This window comes from Trachemys scripta, chromosome 23 (genome assembly GCF_013100865.1).
Source record: "Trachemys scripta elegans isolate TJP31775 chromosome 23, CAS_Tse_1.0, whole genome shotgun sequence".
Classification (NCBI taxonomy): Eukaryota; Metazoa; Chordata; order Testudines; family Emydidae; genus Trachemys; species Trachemys scripta.
The window spans coordinates 13,953,580-13,978,456 of NC_048320.1; the positions used below are offsets into that span (position 1 = coordinate 13,953,580).

The 24,877-nt window shown below is 37.9% G+C and overlaps 1 protein-coding gene across 1 annotated transcript; it reads right to left on the reverse strand.

The window, feature by feature from the left end:
* Positions 1 to 4,943: 4,943 nt before the first annotated feature.
* Positions 4,944 to 20,146, reverse strand: KRT23 (keratin 23). Its single transcript, XM_034755944.1, has 8 exons — positions 19,684 to 20,146; positions 15,774 to 15,856; positions 14,085 to 14,241; positions 10,889 to 11,050; positions 10,657 to 10,782; positions 8,253 to 8,473; positions 6,901 to 6,932; positions 4,944 to 5,486 (listed from the first exon to the last, which is right to left on the reverse strand). The coding sequence occupies exons 1-8, from the start codon at positions 20,098 to 20,100 to the stop codon at positions 5,383 to 5,385; spliced, it is 1,302 nt and encodes a 433-aa protein (XP_034611835.1). The 5' UTR covers positions 20,101 to 20,146; the 3' UTR covers positions 4,944 to 5,382.
* Positions 20,147 to 24,877: the final 4,731 nt, after the last annotated feature.

Here is a 24,877-nt window from a genome sequence, read left to right on the forward strand (position 1 = left end):
GATAGTTCTGTAAACTGAATTTTATTTGCATCTCTTGATCCCTAGTCATAGCTCAGAGCATTCCAGTCCAGGTCAGGGACCTCTTCTGATTCCTGTCTAATCGAATCTGGCAAGTCTAATGTCAAGAGAATGGTAAAAAGCTAAATGAAAACATAAATATTTGCAAAATGGTGCATTGATCATACAAGTCATCCATGAACATAAATGAAATGTATCCTATGTGATGTGGAGTTTACCTAATATACTATATCTTTAGTAGAAAACTCAGATAAATTACCCAGAGATCAGCAGCCATGAGAGAGAAGCATAGCTTGTGTATGTAGATCATGTCAGTTTAGTAATAAACTTTTTTAAAATTGCTAAATTTTACACTGAGGAAGGAAATGTGAGGAAGCAGTGAAAAACAAGACAGATCCTAAATTATTTCGGATACCACTAAGCCAAGTTTACAAATGAAGCCAATAATTAAAATGGTTCTATAATTCAGAAAGTACAAGTTCTTAGCTGTGCTAGGGGTGTACAGGCCTCCCATTTTTGTTCTTCTCCTTGTTTGCCTGTTGATAGATCCTTCCCTCTTCCAAATGATTCATCCACAGGAATGGGCATCTCAAGGGTGTGGACATCACTGAGTTTCAGTGTTCCAATTCTATTATAATAATGGTTCCTATTTCCTAATGTTATAAAGGTCTCATGTCTCTATTAACTGAATTTGGGCTATCCTGGGTGGGAGGATCTGAGCTAATCATGAAGAAATTTATTTACAGGAATTTCTGGTCTATCTTGAATCTTCCGTTTCAGAGCCTAAGTCATTCTATTTCCCTGTTTGCTCTTCTCTGCCTCCAGCAGCTAAAGTCAGTGGTGATTTCCATCTTCCAGGTGGCTCTTGAGATACAGTGTCATCCAGTGCATTGAAGTTCCTTGTGCATTCTAATCCTTATCTTTGACAACTTGTCTTCTATATTACAGAAAGACTTGATGGGAAGATTTTCAAAAGCCTCTCAGGATTTAAGAGGAATTAAGTTCGATGGACGCTAGCTTTTGAAAATCACCCCCGTTATGTTCTGCAGGTGGTTGAAATTGCCATTCTCCATCTCAGATAGACTACATTATCAGAATTACTTTCTAGAAAGAGAACATTAAATAAACCCATCTCAAGACCTGATATGACGCTTTTCTTTAGTCAGTACCTATGAAAATCAAGCCTTTTTTGCATAGCTGTTTTCACTACTTTCCTTGTAACTTTACTCACACAAGTAGTTCCACTTTCATATTTCCCATACTTTCCATGATAAAACTGACTGAAGTTAAACTGACTGGTCTGTAATTCACTGGGTGGTCCTTATTCCCCTTTTTATAGATTGGCACTATATTTGCCCTCTTCCAGTCCTCTGGAATCTTTCCTTTCTTCCATGAGTTTTTGTAGATAATTGCTAATGGCTTAGATATCTCCTTAGTCAGCTTCTAGGATGTATTTCATCAGGCCTGGTGACTTGAAGACATCTAATTTGTCTAAGTAATTTTTAACTTGTTCTTTCTCTGTTTTGGTCTCAGATCCTACCTAATTTTCACTGGCGTTCACTATGTTAGACATCTAATTGCTACTGAACTTTTTGGTGGAAACTGAAACAAAGGAGTCAGTTAGCACATTTGACATTTCTACATTTTCTATTATTGTCTTTCTCTCATTGAGTTACAGGCCTACCCTGTCCTTGATCTTCCTCTTGCAACTAATGCATTTGTAGAATGTTTTCTTGTTACCCTTTATGTATCTAGCTAGTTTAATCTCATTTTGTGTCTTAGCCTTTTTAATTTTGTCCCTACATGCTTGTGCTGTTTGTTTATGTTCATCCTTTGTAATTTGACCTAGTTTCTGTTTTTTGTAGGACTCTTTTTAAAGTTTCAGATCACTGAAGATCTCCTGGGTAAACTAGGGTGGTCACTTGCCATACTTCCTCTCTTTTACTACGCAGTGGGATAGTTTGCTCATGTTCCCTTAAATAACGTCTCTTTGAAAAACCGCCAACTCTCTTGACCTATTTTTCCCGTTAGACTTGCTTCCCATGGGATCTTATCTACCAACCCCTAAGTTTGCTAAAGTCTGCCTTCTTGAAATCCATTGTCTTTATTGTGCTGTTTTCCCTCCAGTCATTCATTAGAATCATGAATGCTATCATTTCACAGTTAAAAGAAAACACAAACATAACACACATAGCCTTATACAGCATACATGAACATATCAGTAATTATGTTCCAGTTAATAATATAGTACCTATGTTTCACTTTGATTAGAATAATCCTTTTTAAAATCAAACATTTTGTCAGCGAAATACATCCTGTGAAAAAATGATACTCAAATATTGCATAACAGAAACTTATAAATATTGTAAACAGTCATATTAAAATGTTGATAAGAAATATTAGTTAGAAGTTTTAGAAATGTAAGCATACATACATTCACATAAAATTATTCTAATCTTAGATCAAAACCAAAACAAATGCATTGGGATATTGGTGATTTGAGCTCTGCTATTGTGCTTTGTGATACCACCAGGTTTAGCCAATAGAACTGTCGCTTTGTATTAAATGGTTACGCTCCTGTTCTATTTGTCATATAGTCAGAAATAACGCATAGTCAATAGTAATGTATTTGTGTGACATAATTAATCTTTTCGGTGACTGCCAATATGAGTCATTGGATGGGACCCTTATGTAGCAGTAAGAGATCTGGGTTTCATTCCTAGCTCTGCCACTGGCCTATTATATGACATTGGACAAGTCATTTCACCTCTCTGTGCCTCACTTTACCCATCAGTCAAATGAAGATAATGATATTTTGTATTTGCCTCACCTTGAGATATATGGATGAAAATCATTATTTAAATTATTTTTTTTTTAAATGTCTACAAGTTTTGTAGACTAAAGCTTGTGATTCCTTGGTTCTTGTTGGAGATTCCGGTGGTGCAAGGGGTGCTTAAAGCCACCACAGGCAGGTATCTAAGTATTCCCCCAGTGCAAGGGAATCCTTTGATAGCACAGAGCTGGCATAGCCACCTACTCCCCCATCCTTGACATAAGGGTTGGGAGGGTAACTATGGGACCAATCCAGCCAGTATCATTTAAAGCAGACTTTAGGATTGGGGGAGTGGAAAGGTAGTTTAAAAGAATCCAAATTTTTTGTTAAGAGTCAGCCAGGTACATTCCAGCCCAGGTGCTTTAAGTAACAGGTCTGGCTGGTTGGAGCTGCTGAGCACTAAGGAATACAACTTCAATTAGTCTAGAGCCACCAATCCAGTATTACCAGTTTGACACAATTTAGACAAAACATTAAGTAATTTGTTCAAGGCCCTTGGGATTCTTTCTGCAACCAGGTGTAGGGGAGATCACTAACTTGTCCTAACATGCCAGTAAGAAAGGGTTGGGTCATGGGGGTTGGATTTAGTGCATTTTAGAAGTACATTTTTCCTGAGTCTTTGAGACTTTCACCCTCTTTTGTGATCCTTGTTTCAGTGCACACTAAGCAACAGAATATATGTGCAAACCCATTAAAGAGAAGGATGAGCAGGTATGAAGGAACACAATGTAATTTTCTCCCATTGACATAAGACTGGTCAGACCAGAACTGTTTTGTCTGGTGTGCATATGTGCTGGGGAGTGCAAATCACATGCAGTTGCTCATACTTCTCCATGCTGTCTCTTTTCTGTTGCTTCATTTTCCAGTCCTCCCTGGCTGAATATCCACTTGTGTTGATTCTGTTTGCCAGAGTCTCTATTTATTATACTTCACTGTCATTTGTCCCATCACTGTCAGGATTTTCTCCTGATTTGGTGAATGTGCTGATGTGAAATGTAGGGAGGAACTGCAAGCCTTGGCCACAGAGATTGTTGGCCTGAATTTCAGACATGCTGAGAATCCAGAACTGCTATTGACTTTCGGTGCAATTCAGATTGTTCATTGTATCTGAAAATCAGGCGCTCTTTCTCCTCGTTACTAGAGTTTGTTGAGAATTAATTTTTTCCTGCAACATTTTTTATGAGAATGAATTCTTTTTGTTTTCATTGAAATTTTTCTTCAACATTTTTATGATTTTTATTGAGGGAAAAAATGAAAACCTCAAAACTGAAAATGTTTCAGTTTTTGGCAACCAAACACCCAAAATGTTCAGTTCTCAGTTGAAATTTTTTTGATGACCTCCACAAATTTTCATTGAAATCAAACATGTCCCATGTAAATTTCTGTTTTGATTTAAAAAAAGCCATTTTTCATTTAAAAAAATTTCAAATTAAAATTTTTTAACCAGTTCAGCTCACTTGTTCATGAACTCCTAAAATAATATGATTGACCTTGGTTCTATTCTTTGATATGTCAATAGACACCTATTTATCTGTCTATGTTCTTATACAGCACTCATCAACATGGGATATGAGCTTCTGTTAGGAAGGCAAACAGTCAAGTGATGGGTTGGATTAATCAGATCACAGAGAAAATTTGGGAATTCAAAGATGGAGGCTGAAGGATGTATCTGGGCAAACTCACTCTAAACTATAGATGAAAAAGAGGAATTTAATTATATGGACTGATGGAAGGAGGGTTTTACAGGCAGAGTTCTCTACAGTTGCTCTTCAAGAGAAAACACACATTTCCAGAATGGGCATTTCATTAAAATATACTTTAAAATAATGCTAAAAGTAATATATTTAAAACCTGACATTTAAAAAGTTGTACACAGGAAATGCCTAATGTACCTTGTTTATATACTTGGCAAGTGTAGGATTTTGTGCACAGTGTCAACCTTTTCTTTGATTATTATGATGACTGATGATGATGTTACCATCCAGCTTCACACTTGCCCAAGACACACAAGGTTTTCAGGCCTCTTGGATCTGCCGCCCTCTAGTTTTTTAATGTAAAAAAACAACTACCAGAGAAAGTATTTGAATAGCGTTTATTACAGACAATGAGGTTTATTGTAAAAGATAAAAGGTAATTGAGACTGACAGCGAAGGTGGAAAATTATTAAATACACATTCAGTTACAGTCAGTTTGGAAAACAATATGTCAATTATAGAAGGAGGTTAGCATACTCACGGTCCTGGTGAGAAATGCATACCACATTCAGTACCAACATTCCCGAGTCATTTTCATTACCTAGCTTTTCTTCCATGTCTTGATGGGAAAAGAATTTTTCTTTAAAAAAAGATAATACCATCTAGCTCTTATATAACACTTTTCATCTGTGGATCTCAAAGTGCTTTACAAAAAGAAGGTAAGTATTATTATGCTGATTTTCCACAGAGAGAAACTGAAGCACAGAGCATAAAAGATTTGCCCCAAGGCCACATATTAGGCCATTGGTAGAGCCAGGGCCTAGTATGTGCCTTGCTTCACATCTGCTGGTCGATTTCATTTATGGTGGAGGACACCACTTGCCCATTCACACTGTCCTGTGTGACTGTTTTGAGCTTTTGACTGGTCATTCCAGCATGTTCTGAAGGGAAGTAAATAAGAGATTTATTAGGCACGAGGAGTATTGAAAAGAAACCAAGCAGGGGAAAGTTTGCTTTTGTACATAGTTTATGGGCTAGATCCACAGATATGGTAAATTGTCATAGTTCTCTTGAAGTAATTGGAGCTATTCTGATTTATATCAGCTGAAAATGTAATGCTATATGTTCGTTGGCCCTGACCTGACGTAGCCATGAAGAGATTTTCTGGGGTAGTATAGTTCATAAATAGGTTTATGGTACATCATGTGAATGGTGAAATGTTTCTGTTTGAGCTGCTAGTCAAAAGCTCTGTATGTTTCACCTTTGGCTTGACATGGCAACATTCTTATGCTGTATGTTTAAATTGGTATTGAAGCAGGGTACAAACTGATTTCCAGTCTCTAATGCTGGGTTCTGATCCTGCTAGGGCTAAATTGTCAACTGTAGCTTCCAGCTTTTCACTGTCACTTTGTGGGCACAGCTATTTGCTCTTGCAAAAATTAGTATGCCCCTTTTATGCAAAACAACCACTCGGTGCTTGCATATTAAGTGTTGGGCACCAATTCACAAAGGCAGATTTTTTCCATACGCAGAATGGAGTGATGATAGACACATCCAGATGGTTCACCTTTAGGTTATCACATAAATAAAGATACTTGCCCACGTCTCTAGTCAAAGTGTCTTAATGTGTCTAAAAGAAATATGTGAAAAAGACAAAATGTTGTCTCTAGATATGTGAGACAGCACTGACTTGCAGCTGGCACAAACAGCCCAAACGTACTGGCTCAGCCAAAGGGGATGCTACTTTTTAGCTTGCCTTGTGGAGCTGCTGTTCCTGTGATGGACCATGAGGGCCTGAGCTAGAGTCTTAGCTGTGGATGATGTATTTCAGTAACTGGGGAAGTCTGTACCAAGAAATGGCTACAAGCTGGTGGACACAGCCGCATACACTGAGGATGTGTCTATGCTGCAACAAAAAGGTGTGATTGCAGCTCAGGTGGACGTACCCATGCTATCTTTAATCCAGCTAGGACAGCGAAAAATATCAGGGACTCTGCAGCAGGACTGGTTTCATTGCGAGCTCTTACAAGTGCACCCAATCCACTTGGGTGTGTATTCATATTCCTAGCCCACATCTAGCTTCACTATTAGTTTTAGCTGGGCTAGTTAGATTCAAGATAGTACAGGTATGCCTACCTGAGCTGTCATCACACCTTCTATTGCAGTGTAGACAAACTGAGTGAAATTCACCCCTGCATAAGACATATATGCACCAGTTAAACCATATCAAAATGTGGCTTAGGTGGGACTTAAGTTGTGCATAAGCTTTCCATAGACCTTCCACACAGGAATAAAATTCACCCAACGCGAATGTGATTAGTATTTACTATAGAGAACAAAATAAGGAGTTTTTACCTTTGGTGCTTGATTCAAAGTTTTTTGTTATTCTGTAAAGATAATAAAATGAAGGTAAAATAAATGAATATTCTCAGTTCAATATATCCATCAATGGTATTTCTAATGTGACCATCATGCCAATATCTAAAAGGCAAAAACAAAAACTGACCACATGTATTTTTTACCATGAGGGATTTTGCTCTTCATTATTCTTGGGTCCAGCCATTTCTACTTTGAATGCCCTCCTTTGTTTTTTACTGTTGTTGCTTTTGAGGAAAAGTGTATCTTTCATCATGTCCTATAAATGGTTAGTGTTGGGCCCACTGTGGTTTCTGATAAGGAGTTCAATATTTGGGAGGAGAGTGCTCTCTGGGAGTTTCAGCAGCAGAGCTGTAAATTACTACTAATTACTAATAATCTTCCTCCATCTGGTTTGTTAATTCCCAGGTCTCATGTGTTTGAAGCAAGTTGTGGATTTTAATTGACAGAACAAAGAACTGTGAGCTAAGAGGTTTCCAGATGCAGAGATTCATAGAGTCAAAGAGTGGATAGACTAGATAATTCATTAGTGAGGGGCAAAATTTCAGAGATGCAGTATGGAGGCAATTGTGAATTTGGATGATTATCCAAAGCCTATCCAAACATATCTTCATTCTTCTTTTTAGACAGCAAATTGGGTTGGAAATAAAAAAATAACTAAGCGTTTTAGTGAAATATCCATCTTTTCCTGAGTCCAACTGAATCATACACAGTGTAAGAACATAGTAACAATTTTGTTTTAGATAAATTTTAGTTAAATTTATAAATATATATAAACATAAACAAATTAACTAAATTATCGCAGCCCCGAAGAATCTAGCCTAGGTGTTACACAGTACGTAGCACATTCCATTACAAGACTTTGAGATGCTTCAGTTAGTACAGGGTGAATTCTAGCTTTGTGTAATGCATTTCTCTTGTCTGTGTCTTGGTTTCCTTACCTATAAAATAGAGTTAATTAAATGTACTTTACTTACATGGGTATTGTGAATTTTTTTATATATATTTCTAAAGTTCTCTGAGAGCCTTGGATGAAAGTTACTATACAAATACAAAATATTATAATAATTCAAGTATCCCAATTACTAGACACAAGAGCAATACATTCAGATATTTGTTAAATAAATGTAGTTAATCAAAATAATATTGATGCAAGTTTCACTGTGCAGTAAGTGTCTCATGGATTTTATTATGGTCCATACACATAAAAATACCAATGTTTACTACCATCTTCATGGTGCCCACAAATACTGATTAAACATAAATAAATAAGTTACATAAACATAAGGACTCCCCTCTCCTCTACCCAAATTAGGCTAGCTTTGTCTTACCCATCAGCAGTTCCCTCCAGGAGCTGACGATAAGTGGAAATCTCCTTTTCCAGGCGGGTTTTGATCCCAAGGAGGATCTTATACTGATTGTTCTGGCACTTGATGTCTTGGCGGAGTTGACTCAGCTCTTCCTCGCAGTTAGAGATGGCTTGTTGTATATTCTGGAGCTGAACTGTATAGTGAGCCTGGGTCTCGGCCAAGGTACCTTTGAGGGCATATTTCTGAAAGAGCAGAAAATACTAGTATCATTATTTATGAGATGGCTACAGTAAATACTGTACAAAAATACCAGAAGGCATGGTCCCTAACCGGAAAAGCTTCCAAATATAAGGCTCTAGTCCTTCAAACATTTAAGTTACATGCATGTTTACTCATGTAAGTAATCCCATTGAAATCAGTAGGATTACTCACATGAATAAAGTGTTGTATGTGCATAATTGCAGGAATGGAGCCTAAATCATCCCATCCCTGTTCTCCATGCTCAAAGGGTAACCGAGTCAGTCTTTAAGGAAATCTTGGAACGGCCTTTTGATCCCATCTGACTTGAACTCTGACAATCTCCATAATTATGAACAATCCTCACAAAAAGGTACAAAAATGAATTTTTGCATTGTTGACTAATATATGCTGGCTAGCATATCTATCTATCTATCTATCTATCTATCTATCTATCTATCTATCTATCTATCTATCTATNTATCTATCTATCTATCTATCTATCTATCTATCTATCTATCTATCTATCTATCTATTAAACAACAATAAAATTAAGCACAAATATTGTAATAGTGAGACACCCTAAACTGGCCTATACAATAATCCTGTTACCATAGTCTAAGTATACCATAACTCTTGGCATTTGATTAGGTAGGCCGTTGGCACAAACAGAAAGGAAACTTGCAAAATCAAGGTATATTTGTTCTGTGTCTTAGTACATGCTAGGGAGGTACCTTCATGGACCAGTACCTGGAATGCTAGTAGCCAAAAAAAAAAAAAAAAAAGAACGATAAGGAAGGGACAGAACAAGAAGTTAGAGAACTGAGACAAACTGATGGATTGGATTTTAGTGATCTGTAAAGAGATGTGTAACTTGTAAAATCATCATATAAATGATACCAGCTGAAAAGTGTAAAGTGGAGAGCACACCATCTATGTAAGATGAATGTAACATCGCTACATAGGATGGCTCTTTGGAGCCGGGTATCATAGAACCTTTTTCCTGTACATATTAATAAACCCAACTGACATTGGTTATTTGGTCTCTAGAGTATATTTCAAGTGTGGTCAAACAATTGATTATTCTATTTATCAACAGCAGTAATGTAGTAATAATACTTAGCACTTTTCTGGCCTGATTCACCACTATGGTTCTTCACTTTTACAACAATATAGTTCCTGTTTTAAACAGAATTACACTGGCATAAAACTGCATTCATACTGTGATCAATCAGGCTCTTCTCAGACATTAACTATCACAATCAATCTGAAATTGGTATCCACAAGGACTAAGTAAATATAAATAAATCTCAAGTTAAATTTTAGAAATATTTTCTCTTTCCAGATATAACTTTTTAATATGATCTTCTAAGGTCACATTTATTTTTTCTTAATAACCTCTGCAAAAGTTATTAACATAATATTGACATATCCAGAATTTTTTTTTAGAAAGGTGAAATGTTAAGGTTATATTTGCAGCTCAATTATGATAATTCCTCTATGACTCTCTTTGTTTTTACAATGGTCTAAAATGAAAAGGAAACAATAGGTTGACACCAAATGTGCATTTTATGATGTAATTAACTTTTTCTAAATTTAAAGATTATATCTGAGGTGTTAGCAAATCACAAAGGATACTTTTTGATTAGTTTAAAAAAGGGAGGCAAATATACATGTTACTATACAATGGCATATCAGAATTTTTCTAACCTTAGATTACTGACTTTGGAAGTTACGGATTTCCTCTCTCTGGAGTTGCAAAATACACTTTTATATTTTGTAAATGAGACATTTCTTTGAGCATTTTGTCAGTTTTCCTCTTATTATACAGTGTTACTCTAAGATCTCCATGTCATGGACACAGGAGCTTTAATCTCTGGGAAATCTGAGGAATTCTTAAGATTTTCAGCCAATATTCTTCCTAGTGTGTGTGACTGTTGGTAGTAGGATTTCACATATCATATTATGATTTTCCAAACCTGACATTTGGACCACTAGGCAAACTCCTCATGTCCATGAGTTTAAATATAGACAAAAAGGGTCAAATTCTGCTTTCATTTATATATAACTCCACGGAAGTCAATGTAGTTCATGGGTGTGAATGAGGGCAGAATTTGGATGAAGGTATGTGTTCCTGGAGAACTTAATGGATAAAAAGTGACCTGCCATTGATTTCCCCAGAAGGTACCTTGCTAAATTGTGCCTGCAACTCAATCTCCAAGGCCTGAAAAGTCCGCCTCAGGTTCTTGATTTCACTTTCATTGCTCTGTATTTCTTCTGGACTGATATTTGTCGCTGGGGACACAGTTGCAGTCTGTGGAGCAAAAGTAATTGAAAAGTTGACTGATACTGGTCAATCTTTTATGCAAATAGGGCTCTGTGAAATCAGCAGAAGGGAATTTGATGTACTCCTTTGTTACCTGCTGTTTGTACCAGACCTCTAGGCCTTGGTGGTTCTTTTCAATAATGGCTTCATAATCCTTTCTTATCCCTGCTAAAATCTTGGCCAAATCTTCTTTCGGCACTGCATTCACTTGCACATTGACCTTGAAATCCTGTGATGAATGATGCTCCCCCATATCCTATTCATATTAGCAGAGAAGAGAAAATAAGTAGACACATTTATGAAAATAATGACAAAGAACTGCCCATTCTCACCTTGCCCCTTCGTTCCTATTTTCAGTAAGTAGCACTAAAAGACTAGTCTCATTATAGTGAATTAATTGTTATACACACAGTTAACAACTGCTTATCTCACAGTAGTTTGACCTGGATAAACTTAAAACACACTGTTATTTAATTTAAAAAGAGCAATCTATTTAAATTATTTTAAACAAAAGATTATTACTTTACACTTCCTGCAGAAAGACTCTCACCTACCTATGCTTTGTGGTCTCTTAACTTCTTAGTAAAAGCTTGTATTTTCATACCACTTCTCTGTTCAGCCAGGAAAGTGCACTGCCTGCACTGACTCTTCATTTATAACAAGGGAACACACACATATCTGGGTTTCAGACTTTACTCATCGGACTGTTTATTTCAGATTCCAGACCCAACCTTTTGGAACACTGTTTTATCATATGACAATGTGAGTAAATTACTGCGCAGAATCAGCTGCAACAAAGACAATCATGGAAGCTCCCAAACCATTAGGGAATTCCGACTGCTGGAAAGGAAGTTGATTTTATTCCTATTGCAAAATTCCATAATGGAAGAGCTCACTTCCTAAAAAATGTACGTGATTTTTGTTTGTCTACAGCACAATATATATTTAATCTGCAAAATATACTACAAGCCATCAGGGCAGGTGTGGAACCCTCTATGTAATAAGAATTCTGTGGGGTTTCTTTACAATGTAGATGCCAGATCCAATCAGTTTTACCTCACTAGTCTCACACCCATACCAGTCAAAAGATTAAACTCTGATAAGGGCTGCCTCATTCCAACCTACAACCCCCTCCCCCACTTTCTTGCTTTGTAGACATACATAACAAAGAACCTAGGGCTGGAAGTATGCCTCCATAGACAAGCTGTTCATTCTGATATCTTTGTACCAATACTTTTGAGCTGTGGCTATCCCCACTCGGTTGCTGGGCTTCTGTTCACCAGAGACTGGTGCAGACAATCTGCAAGCCCTATTGACTGCTCTTTTTAAAATGAATATTCTGTTGGTGAAAGATGTTCTACTGACGATCCTGGAGACTGAAGTCCTCTATATCCACAAAACAGGTACAGCCTGGACAAGAGCAGTGCAACTTCCCCCAGATCATCCACTAACATGACTCCATGACATGACTTTAAACTGGAAAGACCACCTCTTGGGTGATAAAATAGTTTGTTCTCCACTTGAGATGAATGATTTTCCAGATAAATTCAATTGTTCTTATGGGTCTGCAAATTAGTCTGGTCACAATAAGAGCCAGTATATAACTTTATCTAAAATGTGACTCAAACCAGTGCTAAAAACTTTTTTGGGAGGTTCAGTAAAGTTTGATTAAATATTGTGGGTAGGTAATGTCATGGTGTATCTGACGTGGCCAAAACCAGCAGCCTGCTTCTGCTCTTGATGACTTCAGTGCATGTAGGACTGGGTCAGAGAACTCAACAAAAAACGCAAAAAAACTTGTTTTCATACTATTTCTAGAAGCAAGACACTTGAAAGAAGTATTGCCACATTTGGATGTTTATCTGAATGGAACTTGAAACCATCCAGATTCATTCAACTCTCATTGTAATTTCACCTTTCAGAGCATACATAGTATTTATGAAACTATAGCCAAGTTTACAGGAGAAGATTATAAAAATTCAGTGTCATTACTAGAGGAGCAGTCAAATTGAAACATATAATTACTGTGTAAACAACATAATTGTAGCACAAGTCAAACAGGTTTGGTAAAATTCTCTTCAACGTAGCATAATCTCATGTTTTAAATACCATTTCCAAAAGCGCCCCCAGAAAAAGCAACACTCCAAGATATGATACTACAGCATTTGAAATGCAGATTAACTGGACATAGTAACGTCTTTCTTGGTTGTCCTGCTTCCAAAAATTGCTATAATATAGCTTATTAATATTTCTGGGTACACAAGTGAGTCAGCCAGTGGAAGTCTGATCTTTTACCATCTTCCCTTTGGATTTCTATTCCACTTTTTAAAAGATGATGATCACTGAGCAGGATACTTGGTACCTAGGTACTACAATGGATAACAGCTAAGGACAACAATACAGCAGTCAGCATGAAAATGTCATGTTGTCAAGCAGTGACACAGTGCTGTGTGGAGGTAGCAACATATACCGCACAACAACAAAGTGAGAATTCAGAGTAGTAAGGTTTAATTGTCAAGGCTTAAGTACACTAAGTACTGTCTATTTAGCTATGTTTAGAGCTTTGGAAAAGTAATTAGTTTTTACTTTGGAGGGATTTGTGCAAACATTTTCTTCAATTTTGATCTGTCTGTATTCATTCTTGCCCAAGTCTCTTTCAAACTTTCATTCTGAACTTTGGGTTCAGATGAAACCAAAATCTCAAAGCAAACCTCAGAACTGACATATCCAGAGTATGAGGGTAAATTTGGGGGCAAACACACCAGTAACAATCATTTCATACCTTAGGAAACACAATATATAATCTGAATAATTTCACCACATTGCTAGTATCTGCTTTGCTGATCATAAACATGAATGGTGCTGTATCAGCTAATGATAATAATTATCTCAGTGGTTTTCATCTGCAATCACTGCACAAATATTATCTAATTATTTCTCACACTATTCCTGTAAGATAGGCACGTTTTATTATCTTTGTTTTACAGGTGGGGTAAATGAGAGGCAAATGGGCAAAATGAACTTTCCAAGGACATACAGTGAGTTATTGTCATATCTGGGATTAGAATTAAAGAGGTCCAATCCTAATCCACTAGATCATGTATAATGCAAACTGTGGGTTGGACCAAACTCTCATTGAAGTCAATGGAAAGACTCTCATTGACGTCAGTGGGAGCACAAGTGGGCCTTGAATTATCTGCCTCATTTATAGGATGTAGATATTACACAAACTGCTCCATTCATTAGCAAAACTGTATTAGTTGGGATTTTAGGGTCTAGATTTCTCCTACCTTCTCATGATCTTTCTTCCTGAGGATCTGCTCTTCCTGGATGCCTTCAATCTCCATTTCCAGATCTGTCGTGACAATGGTCAGGTTGTCAAGTTCCTTACGCAGGTTCTCAACACTGATTTGCATTCCCTGCCTGAGAGACTGCTCCGCCTCATATCTTTACCAGGAAAAAGGAGGCAAAACATGGATGCTGAGAACAGGTGAATGCATGAGTTCTCTATGAATAGCATCAAAGAAAAGCAAATGCTTGGGCAAATCACAAGAAAGTAGGCTCTTTTAAAAACATATTCTTCGCTATTTCTTAGAAATCCTTTAAAATGAAATGTCACCATACCACTCCCATATATGATAAAAGGAAATTAACAAGATAACATTTTCTTAATTTTCTTGTTTATGACTAGCACAGCTCTAGAAATAGGGGTTTCAAAACTAAAAAAAAATTGCTATTAGGGATTTTAAAACAGCATCTAGAATTTAATGTCTCCTGCAGTTTGCCCCAGAGTGATTGCCATACAAGCCAGGTGAAATCACTGTGTGTAAAAATTGCTTAAAAACTAGCTAGTAATATCCTTTAGAACTCTTCAAGTTAGCCGCATTTAGGAAGTTGACACCTCCTGGGCAAAAAAAACCCAGACAAAAACAATACTTGAAACTGGTACTGCAGTTACTTTCAGTTCTGAAACGGCTTTGATTCTCTGATTGCTCCCCAATCTCAAATATAAGAGAAACCAAAATCTCTTCCTCGCTATAATTTTTGTGGGGTCAACTAATGTTTCCTCCAACTAATTCACCAGACTCTCTTCAGAATGCGATAATCACACAGAAATCCTATACAGAACAACATTCCCTTCCATTTAAGAAGCTTCACAGTTCCAATTTTTAGTGGTTCTGTTCTATGAAATATCTTGGTAACTAGTAATGAAGTGAAAGGAAGCATAGAGAATGTATGGGATAGTGACTTGGGGTTTTGAGTCTTAAAAGAAAAAAGTCATTAAAAAAAATATTGCCTTACAGTGCTAACTTCTTTTGCTGAATGGAGGAGTCTGTTCAGGGTCCATCAGAAACTAGCCTACAATAATGTAAATTCCCCTCATGGGCATACACTTGCCTGGAAGTTTGCAATTCAAATTAAACCATTCAGGTTTCTTAGACTTTCCTGAAAAAAGTCTCTTAATACTATGTATTGCCCACTGAGATGGCACACTAGTGGTTCATCAGGAACTGATTCAGTTACTGTGGCAACCCCACTGTGGAGACCAGCAAAAGGTAGTGAGGGAGAGGGGCATGCTAGGGGTCAGGAAGAATGAACTGAAGACCACAGGAGACAGAATAATTTGGTTGAATTGGGGGAGAGGATGAGGTGCAGACCAGAGTTAATTTATATTCAGCCTTAGCGTCTATACATACTTTTTGTGATAAGAATTAAACACCTGCAGTAAAACTTGTTCTTCAGGCCCTGATCTACGATTCATAAACAGAGTCACTTGTGATTGTTCAGCAATCATTTGTAATTTTAACATTAAGTTCTCATTCTTCTCTCTATTATTTTTGCTTTACATTCATTTTATTGATCAGATGTCACCAAAGAACTTCACCAGAAACAAGTTTTATTATATTATCATGGACAAAGCCTGGATTTATTTCCTTTCACCCTTCTTACAAATATGAAGAAGCCAAGAAAGAACTTACTTGAGACTCAAATCTTCAGATGCTATTTTAGCATTATCAATATGCAGAAAAATACTGGCATTGGTGATCTTGCCATCCTCAATCTGTAAACCACAGATAGAGAGTTAAGTTCCCACAGATATGCCATATAGTGGATGTCTTTCGCTATTCTGCCATTCCTATTGTTTGAAGTGTGAATGGATTTAGAGTAAAATTTTCAAATGCACCTTAGTGACTTGGGCACAGATCCTCAAAGGTATTTAGATGTATGTAACTCCTTAGGAACCTAAGCCCCACTCTCAAAAGTTACATAGGTGTTTAGGAACCTAAGTCTCACTAAATGTCATCTCTTGCCCATGTTAAAACTACCAGCAATGTGAAATTAGTTAGCGACAATTCCAATGGTGGCTTTTGTGATGTGGAAGCCTGCTCTAAAGGAACAGAAGTAAGTAAGAGCACTAGCTCATTTTACAGAAGATACTGGGCAAGCCATCAAAAGGTAATGGCTTTCAGTCTCCACCAACCTGGGGTAGGTTTGAATGTGAATGTGAAAGGCTCAGTATTCCATTCCAAATCCTTAAAAGCAATCCAGTTCTCTTCAAACCATTAATTTAATATGTAATTAGCATGAACTAAGAACTGTGACATATCAAGTCTTTTACTAATTAAGGGGGATGAGGAGAAAAGAGGTAATCACAGGGAAATTTCTCACTTCAGCCTTCTCTAAACACTTAGATGGCAATAAAAGGTGAAAATAGTCCAAAAATCAGAAATATCTTTATCCAATGGTTTTTCAAATAAAACTTTCTGCACCTAGTCAGCAAGAAACCAGGAAAAATAAAACATGACAAAAATATCTTGAAGTGCTCCAAGTTGACTTTTGAATGGAAAAATCAAGGTGTCCTTGGAATGCATTAATCAATCAATAATACAGAATACACAGTACATTCCTGGCCAATTACGGCACATTTCAGGTTTTGCCCTAAGACATAATGAAGGCCAGCTGAGAAGTACAATAATATCCTAAATGTTTGGCAGCCTGGGGTTTGTTATTGCTGGCAGGGAAAAGAAATAAAGATAATAATTGACCCCATTTCCGGAGCATTATAGAATATACTGTGGAAGAGCATAATTGAGAGCCAATCCGAAAGCTGCATTAGTGTCTTGAGTTCTGTAACCATTTTATAATATAGCAAATCAACAATAAAAATAATGACATTGTAAGGGCCTTAGAGTAAAAGAGACTCTGTCCATGGCATCTAAAAGGCAAAGAAGTGAAGGACTGAATCTGAAATATACTAAGTAGGATTTACTGTCACTGCACTGTGGACTGCTGAAGAATGCCAATTCGAATGCTGGTTGCTGCTGATTTTGGAATGTGGACATTTATCTGCTTAGAGCTAGAATGAGCCTTTCAATTTGTTTTACAGTGGCCACAAAACAGCTATAATTTAACAACTTTCCATCCCTAATGCCAACACTAAACCCTATTGTTTGAGGCTGTAAAGGTAGATTTAACAAAGCACTAGATAATATGCTGAAAGGCCTGTATCATTTGTACCATATGCACTGAGGTGGGAGCTGTTAGCTTCGGAAACTGCAAATGCCAGGTTTTATTGTAAGGAGGGATCTTGACTTTGAAGAGCTAAAATAGCAGTAAAGTCCTCAACTGTGAGGCATGGTCAGGCAGTAAATATTTGCAAGCTGTAGTCTAATACCATAACCATTTTACTGCTGTGTGGATGGATGATGGATATTCATACAAGCTCTTTTTGGACATATTCCACATTCAATCAGAAAATATGGGCACTTTGACTAATACATGATTAATTCATTATGATTAATAAAGATTTATTTCATTGTCATTCACAATGGTGGCGATTATGAGGTTCGCTGGAGTTCCTTCCAAAATAAATGAAAATTCTGGATTAAAGGTGTCCGAGGTACCCACTGTGAATAGCCATCTGATATCCCACCTCCTCGATGAATGGTATGTAACATAATACATACTAATAAAATAATACATACTTGGTCTAAGAGGCTTGATGCTAGTAACTACTGGATAACCCACCTCACCTGTGAATGGTAGATACAAGAGTTATGTTGGTGGTACAGTGCTTCCCTCACTTAGAGCTTTATCCTGATCAATCCTATGATTTGGGTCTTTTCATCTTTCTGAATCTCTCTTTCGTTCTTAAGAAAGGTTCTGGCATGGGTGAATTCTGTAGGTCTGGATTTTCCCCCTGAATCAGAACTTCTCTGGGTTCTTATACAAGATGTGAGAAAATCTGTTTAGCTGGAGACCAAGTATTTATCTCTGGTTTAGAGATTTTTTTTTCTTTTAAAATGAATTCACTGCTGAACTGACAGGCCTGGAGACTGATGACCTGTTTTTATCCTCAGAGCAGGCCACGGCAGCAGTAGAACTAGCTTTCCTTATGCATTGCCTGGGGCCAGTGTCCCTCATCTTCTGCCTGAAGGCAACATCTTTAGCAGTCAGAAGGAAGTTTTATCCATGTCTATTCAATCCCAGGCCTCCCTACCGTAAGTCAGCAAAGGTGCCAGTTAATGCCAATGTCCAGATATCTCTGGAAAAAAGTTCTCAAGGTCATAAGAAATCCTAAACAGCCCCATTCCAACAAAAAGTGCCATTTAAAAACTAAAAACATAGCATTGTTGAGTAGCTTTGCTTCTTGCCTTATATGGTCATGTAAAGTTAATTGTTCTGATTAGTCACAGGATGATTACTGAGTTAATTAGATTTTATTATGTATGCAGATTAATATTATTCTTACATTTTTAGATACATGAGTTTGAAAGACGTATTGTTGAGCGCTAATATGATATAGTGGTGGGAACCATAAATTCACTTTTTAGTTACAGTGAAAACATGCCAAAGAGTATTTGTCAGTGCTGTTTTCATAATTAGAATGGACATTTCATTTTTCTTTTTTATTTGGATATGATCATTATATGTTTCTCCTTCACCACCACAGAAATCAGTGAATGAAATACAAAGGTACCTCTAAGAATAGCCTGTGTGAATGTGTATTTCTACTCATTCCATTACAAATGTGTTGTGAGGTCTTTTATGTTTCTGTTATTTCCTGAGGCATTGCAGAACCTATCCCCTTCAAAAGTGCTATATTGGGAATGTTGGAGTGACATCATTTTTGCATGAGATTTCAGGAATGATTTCATTACTTGGCTATAGGTATCTTTGGTATAGCCAAAGCCTGCTGCAAGGAACTGCTAGATAGGAGGAAGAACAGTTGTAGGTAATGGTTTCTATATGGCATCTGCTGACTGACTCATCTTTCTAGACTACACACAAGACTTTTATGGTTTTTCGGTATAAAACCTACAAGATTTGGATTATTTGGAAGATTTGTAGTATCTTTGTCAGTGCTCTTAAGGGGCATTCATGAATGACTTTTGCAGATTTTCTGAACTTTTAACCCCCCATTCTCCTATTTTCCACAATAGGCCAGCTCTTCCCCTCACTCCAATAGTCCTAGGGAGTCCAATCTGCCTTTCTCCCACTTTGAAATAAGGCAGTCTCTTCACTTTTCCTGCTTTACAATTTTTCTTTGTGTGATTTACCACACTGGGCATTCAATGAGAACATGTTATGCAAGAAATCGCAGATCAGTCCACAACTTCAAAAGAACATTTGACAATATTTTAATTTCTATATATCACAGACATCTACAGACTCTGACACCTCTCTTTCCTTACACCCTTTCCTATCCCCCTCCCGCCTCCTTGAGTGCACAATGGACTTTTATGCACAGCTCTGGTAATCACTTTCATTAACGTTTCTAATATTTTATTTATGCTTCTGTAAAGTAGGGCTGTCTGCCTGAAGGAGTACCCAGATTTTACAGAGGGGGGATGCAGAATGGCATAGCCAAATGCAGCTCTGACTTACCTGTCCTTGCATGTCAGTGATGTTTTGCTCATATTGGTTGAAGTCATGCTTCTTTTCATGAGACCTCTTCTTGTGCCACTCCAAGATACAGCTTTCCAGCTGAGCATTAGCTGCTTCCAGAGAACGTACCTTCTCCAGATAAGCAGCCAAACGGTCATTCAGGTTTTGCATGGTCTGTTTCTCATTCCCGCCCAGAAAGATGCTATCTCCATGGCTCTTGCCAAAGGCTCCCCAAGATACCCCCACTCCAGAGGCCAGCCAGAGGGGCCTGGTGGAGGAAATGGAGACAGATGTGCCAATGGCCCCTCCATGTGCACTTGAAGGTCTGTAGGAGCTTCCTAGCAGAGCCAAATCAGACCCTGCACTACCCCTGTGGGATCCAGAAGAAAACTGGAAACGGCCTTGGCTGGAGTTCATGATCACATCTATTAGGGATCTAACACAACGTTTGACTTACTAGCACTGACTGAGCAGTTTCTCAACCTTCCCTAAGCTTTTTTATGCCTTTCCCTGTGGGAGTTCCCGTACGTGAATGACTGTAGCAACAGGATTGTGTCATCATTAAATATGTGTTTCCTCTTGGTCAATTCTGAGCCATTTATGAGTCTGCACACACTGTTGTTATTTGGAACAACAACTGCATACCATGTTCAATTATTTTTCTTCTTTTTCCCCCTTCTTATTATTATAACAGTAAGGTGTGGCTAGCAGCAGTAGATGTGGAGCAGGATCAGCTCTGCCTCAGTCTAATCTCACAGTAAATATGTTGTGTGTTCCTGTCTACAGTGGGAAGAGCTTCTCGAATTACACAGAGTACTAAAGGTCCGAACAGGGTTGGGTTTCCCACGTGTCTTTTTAATAAACAGACCTTTTTAATATATATATAAATGTCAGTATTTTTATAACAAGCTTTAGAATTTTAACTGCATGTTAAACACCACTTCCTATGAAGCTGTTATGAATGCTTCAAGGAACAAAAAAGGGATAGAGCCTCAAGTAATATAAATGAATGAAGCTAGGCCGGTTAACGTCATCTGGAGATCTGGCCCCGTGTTACTAACTGCTTTGGTGCTACATTCCACTTGTTCTTTCATTCTGCGCGGGACCAACGGAGAAAGGCCTAATTTCCACTTAAATCGGAACCTAGTATAGCAGGTAGTGATGGGAAAATGTAAAAAGTTTGGAGTTGGAGTTTGTATAAGACCCAAAAAGTCAAATGCTTCTCTGAACCTACTCAAAAATTTGCCTGGAAATCTTGTCAGAATGGGCTCTCAAGACATTCCAGTTATTTCCCAAGTCTGGATAGGCTAAAAATAGTGCAATAACAGTTTTCCCATAATTTCAGCCTGAGCTGAACCCAGAATTGCAAAGGCAGCGTGGAAATACAAAATAGTGGGGTTTGGCAGTGGCATTGAAGGGAAGGTGACCGATCATTTGACATTCAAAGAGGTTTGCTTTAGTTTGGATCCAGTTCTAGAAATGGGCAAATGTTCCGGGGGCAGAAGATTTTACTTATTTTACAAATTGGTACATTGGTCAGCACTGGAAGTACATTTTCTTACCCAATTTTTATGTTAAGCAGCAGTAACATGGTTATAGAATATATACTAGCTGCAGTTTCAGTAGAAATGGCTTCATAAATATTGTAGGATTAAAAAATAAATTTCCCTTGTAACATTTTGGAAGCATATCGTTTATTTTGGATGTATGTCACTAATTATTTGTGTGATTTGGAGTGATATTTATTAAGTTCTATGTGGAATTGGTTTTGGAGCCAGTAATGAACTTAGTTAAAATATTTTGGGATGTTTGCTTTTCCTTCAAAAATAAACGTTTATTTGGGGGTGTTAGTCCCTTAACACGCTTTCTGTTGTTTTAGCTGTTGCTGCGTGTCAACTTGAACCATGACAAATTTCCCAGTTTTCTTCATCTTTCCGTTTCCTTCTACTCACCATCTCTCTTAGCACGAAGTATTCCGCCCCCACAAACACCCAAAGATTCAAGAATGCTGAATGCTTTCTGATAAATTATGCTCTTTCAATATATCCAAACATTTCAAAGACAATTTTTACAATTATCACAAGTGTTTTAAAAAAAATCATATATTAGGTGCATTTGTTCCCAAATTACCCTAAACATTCCCGTTTACTACACATTAGTTTTGATGTCTTACACTGAGAAATATATAAAACAGTCAACTATTAAACTTCAACCAGGACACATAACTGACCCATTTGTTGGTCCATTTTAGATAATATATTAAATTGTAAGCCAGGCAGCAGAGAAAACCATCTTTTTAAAAGCTACCCAGTGCTACTCCAGACCTGGGGCCATATGGTGGCTGCTCTGCTGTATGATTTATTTTAGCTGAAACATAATCTTTCTCTTGTCGACAGAATGGGGTGTGAACAATACACTGGCAATTTCTGCTGCTTTTATTTCAACATTTATGAACACTGAGGCATCATGCTCTGGTAGACTCAACAAAACATGGGAAGACAGAAACTCTTGTCTTCTATTTTAAGCTCTGCCACTGGCTTACTGCCTGATATTGGGCAAATCACATTCCTTCTTTGTGTATCAGCTTCTGCATCTATATAATAATACTTGCTTATCTCAAGTGGGTAATTTGAGAATGTAGTTTGTATTGTTTGTACACTGCTTTATGTGTATGTGTGTGTGTGGGGAGGAGGGCAGGGGGGATTCTGTTGCCTGCATTACACAGGAGGTCAGATTAGATGATCACAGTGGTCCCTTCTGGCCTTGGAATCTCTGGCCTTGGCTACACTGGCAATTCACAGTGCTGCACTTGCTGCGCTCAGGGGTGTGAAAAAACACCCCCCCTGAGCGCAGCAAGTGCAGCGCTGTAAAGTGCCAGTGTAATCAGCGCCTGCAGCGCTGCACGCTCGCTCGCAGCGCTGCAAGCTATTCCCCTCGGAGAGGTGGAGTACTTGCAGCGAGTGTAGCCAAGGCCTCTGAATGCATGAGACCAGCTCCTCTTTGGGCAGCTTCTTTTGAATATTAATGCCTACAAAAATAATTAGCACTGAGCTGTGTTTTAACAGATTCCCGTGTTCTTTTGTTTTTACTCTGGCATTATCCCATACATCAAAGCTACCACAGAAGTTTATTTTTTTCCTTAAAACTGCAGACAAACTCGTTGTTGATGAAACCAAAACAACAACACTGGCCAAGATTTTCAGAAGAGACTAGTGGTTTTGAGTGCCTCCGTTTTTGAGTGCCCTATTTTAAGGGGTCTGATTTTCAGACTGTGGATGCTCAACACTTTCTGAATGTCAAGCCCCTCGGAGGTGTCACAAGTTGAGCACTCAAAATTTGACTCGCCCCAAATCACAATTTACTTTTGAAACCTTGGCCAATGGATTTCTGAATGATCGTATGGTGAGTTCTTTTCAACAACAAGCTGTTCAAGTTTTGCCTTAATGGAAAGAAACTATTAATATGCATCACATTCCTCTGACATACCAAAGCATGTGCTCATCTGTATTTATGCATCTGTTCTAAGAAGAGTGTCTATTATATAACTCAGTGTTTTATCAACTAGCTTTTCAGTCTTTTCACAGGTGTATTGATACTAGAGAGAATAATGTTGCGTGGCCATAAAAATATATATATAGTTGAGATCTACCTTCAAATTACTTCCTAAAGCTTTCCCCTTTATTATCTCTATGTTAATAATCACCCTCACTGTAGAACTATGAGTGAGAGAGAGGATTTGAATACAATACTCCTACCTGTCATGGTGGGCACTCTTCACTTAATTACATCCCTGCCTATCAGCACCTAGAACTGCCTCTCTTCTACTTCATTCTCAACTTTGTACTTCACACATTTATCCTTAAGAAACTATCATTACATCATTATTTTGGATGTAATCATCAATTTATCTCCATTAATCTATCATGTCTTTACTGTTTAGACTTGCTCAGGAGGATTAAAATTTCATTTCAGTTTACCTAAATGTATCTTGCTTGGCAATTTCTAATCTAGCCTAAAGGAAAACAAGCCTCACTTCTCATTAGATCCTTAATAGGCTTGTAAATAATTCATGTGTTCTTGTTGAAAGGCTAGAATCACTTAAAGATTTTCCCTTATGAGACTCCTTTCTTGCCTAAGTATGTTTCTTTCCTCTTTCTCTCCATGTCTCTGTACATAATTTTACTTACAGAGCTTCACTGCTCTGCTTGTACTTTTGTCAGCTTCCTCTTCTCCAGAGGGTCCCAAACAGCAACTGGTTGATCACATAGTTCTGGTCCTCTTTAATTTCAGCTGCTAAATCTCATTAAAATAAGCTGATAGACATTCAAAAGTCTGAAAACTCCTCCGCTACCACCATCTATTAAATAATCATATGGATTGTCAATGATTACATAGATGGTGGAAGAACTCATATGTGCCTAAGCCATGTGTTGTAAACGCAAATAGCTCCTTTGGAGTTATGATAGCTTAGCTGGGATCCCATGGGCTTTGGACACATATCTTACTTGGTATCTCCCTCACATAGACTTCCCATTCACCTCTGAGAAAAGACAGGATGAGCTGGTTTAATCTGTCCAAATATATTTATTTATGGTTGCTTTTTTGTTCTTTGTTTCAGTAGAGTGCAGTAGAAGACACATAATGTGCTCCTAGCCGTAAAGTCAGAGGTTAATACAAAGAAAGATAAAGGTGCTTATAACAGTGTGCAGAGGCCCTACTTGATTTCAAGAAAGCAAGAAATTAACTCTTTGCATATCTTTGACTTTTGTTCTGATTTCTGAGCCCTCTGTGATATTTTCCTACCATTTCTGACCCTCCCAAACACCTCCCTATTATTCTTTATCCCTTGGGTGTTAAGCTAAGACATTGTGATGGGGTGCTGTACTCAGCACTGGATGGCAGTGCCCTATGGCGGTTCTGGGGATTAGCTCTGCGAGGCTGATGCTCCTTCCTGTGGTTGCCCTCTGTCTCTCTCTCCCAGTCTGCAGTCCCCTTCTTGCTCCAGGAGCTGCTGCTGCCTCGTCATGGCTCGGCCTTTCGGCCAGGTTGCTACGTGGTTTCCACTTCCAGGGGTAGTCTTTCAAAGTCTCTTTCCGTAAGCGGCATCAGGCGTTCCTCATATCTGCTGTCCTGATTATGTCACTCTCACAGTGACTCCATCAGTCTTCATATCCACAGCCCTTAGCAATACCAC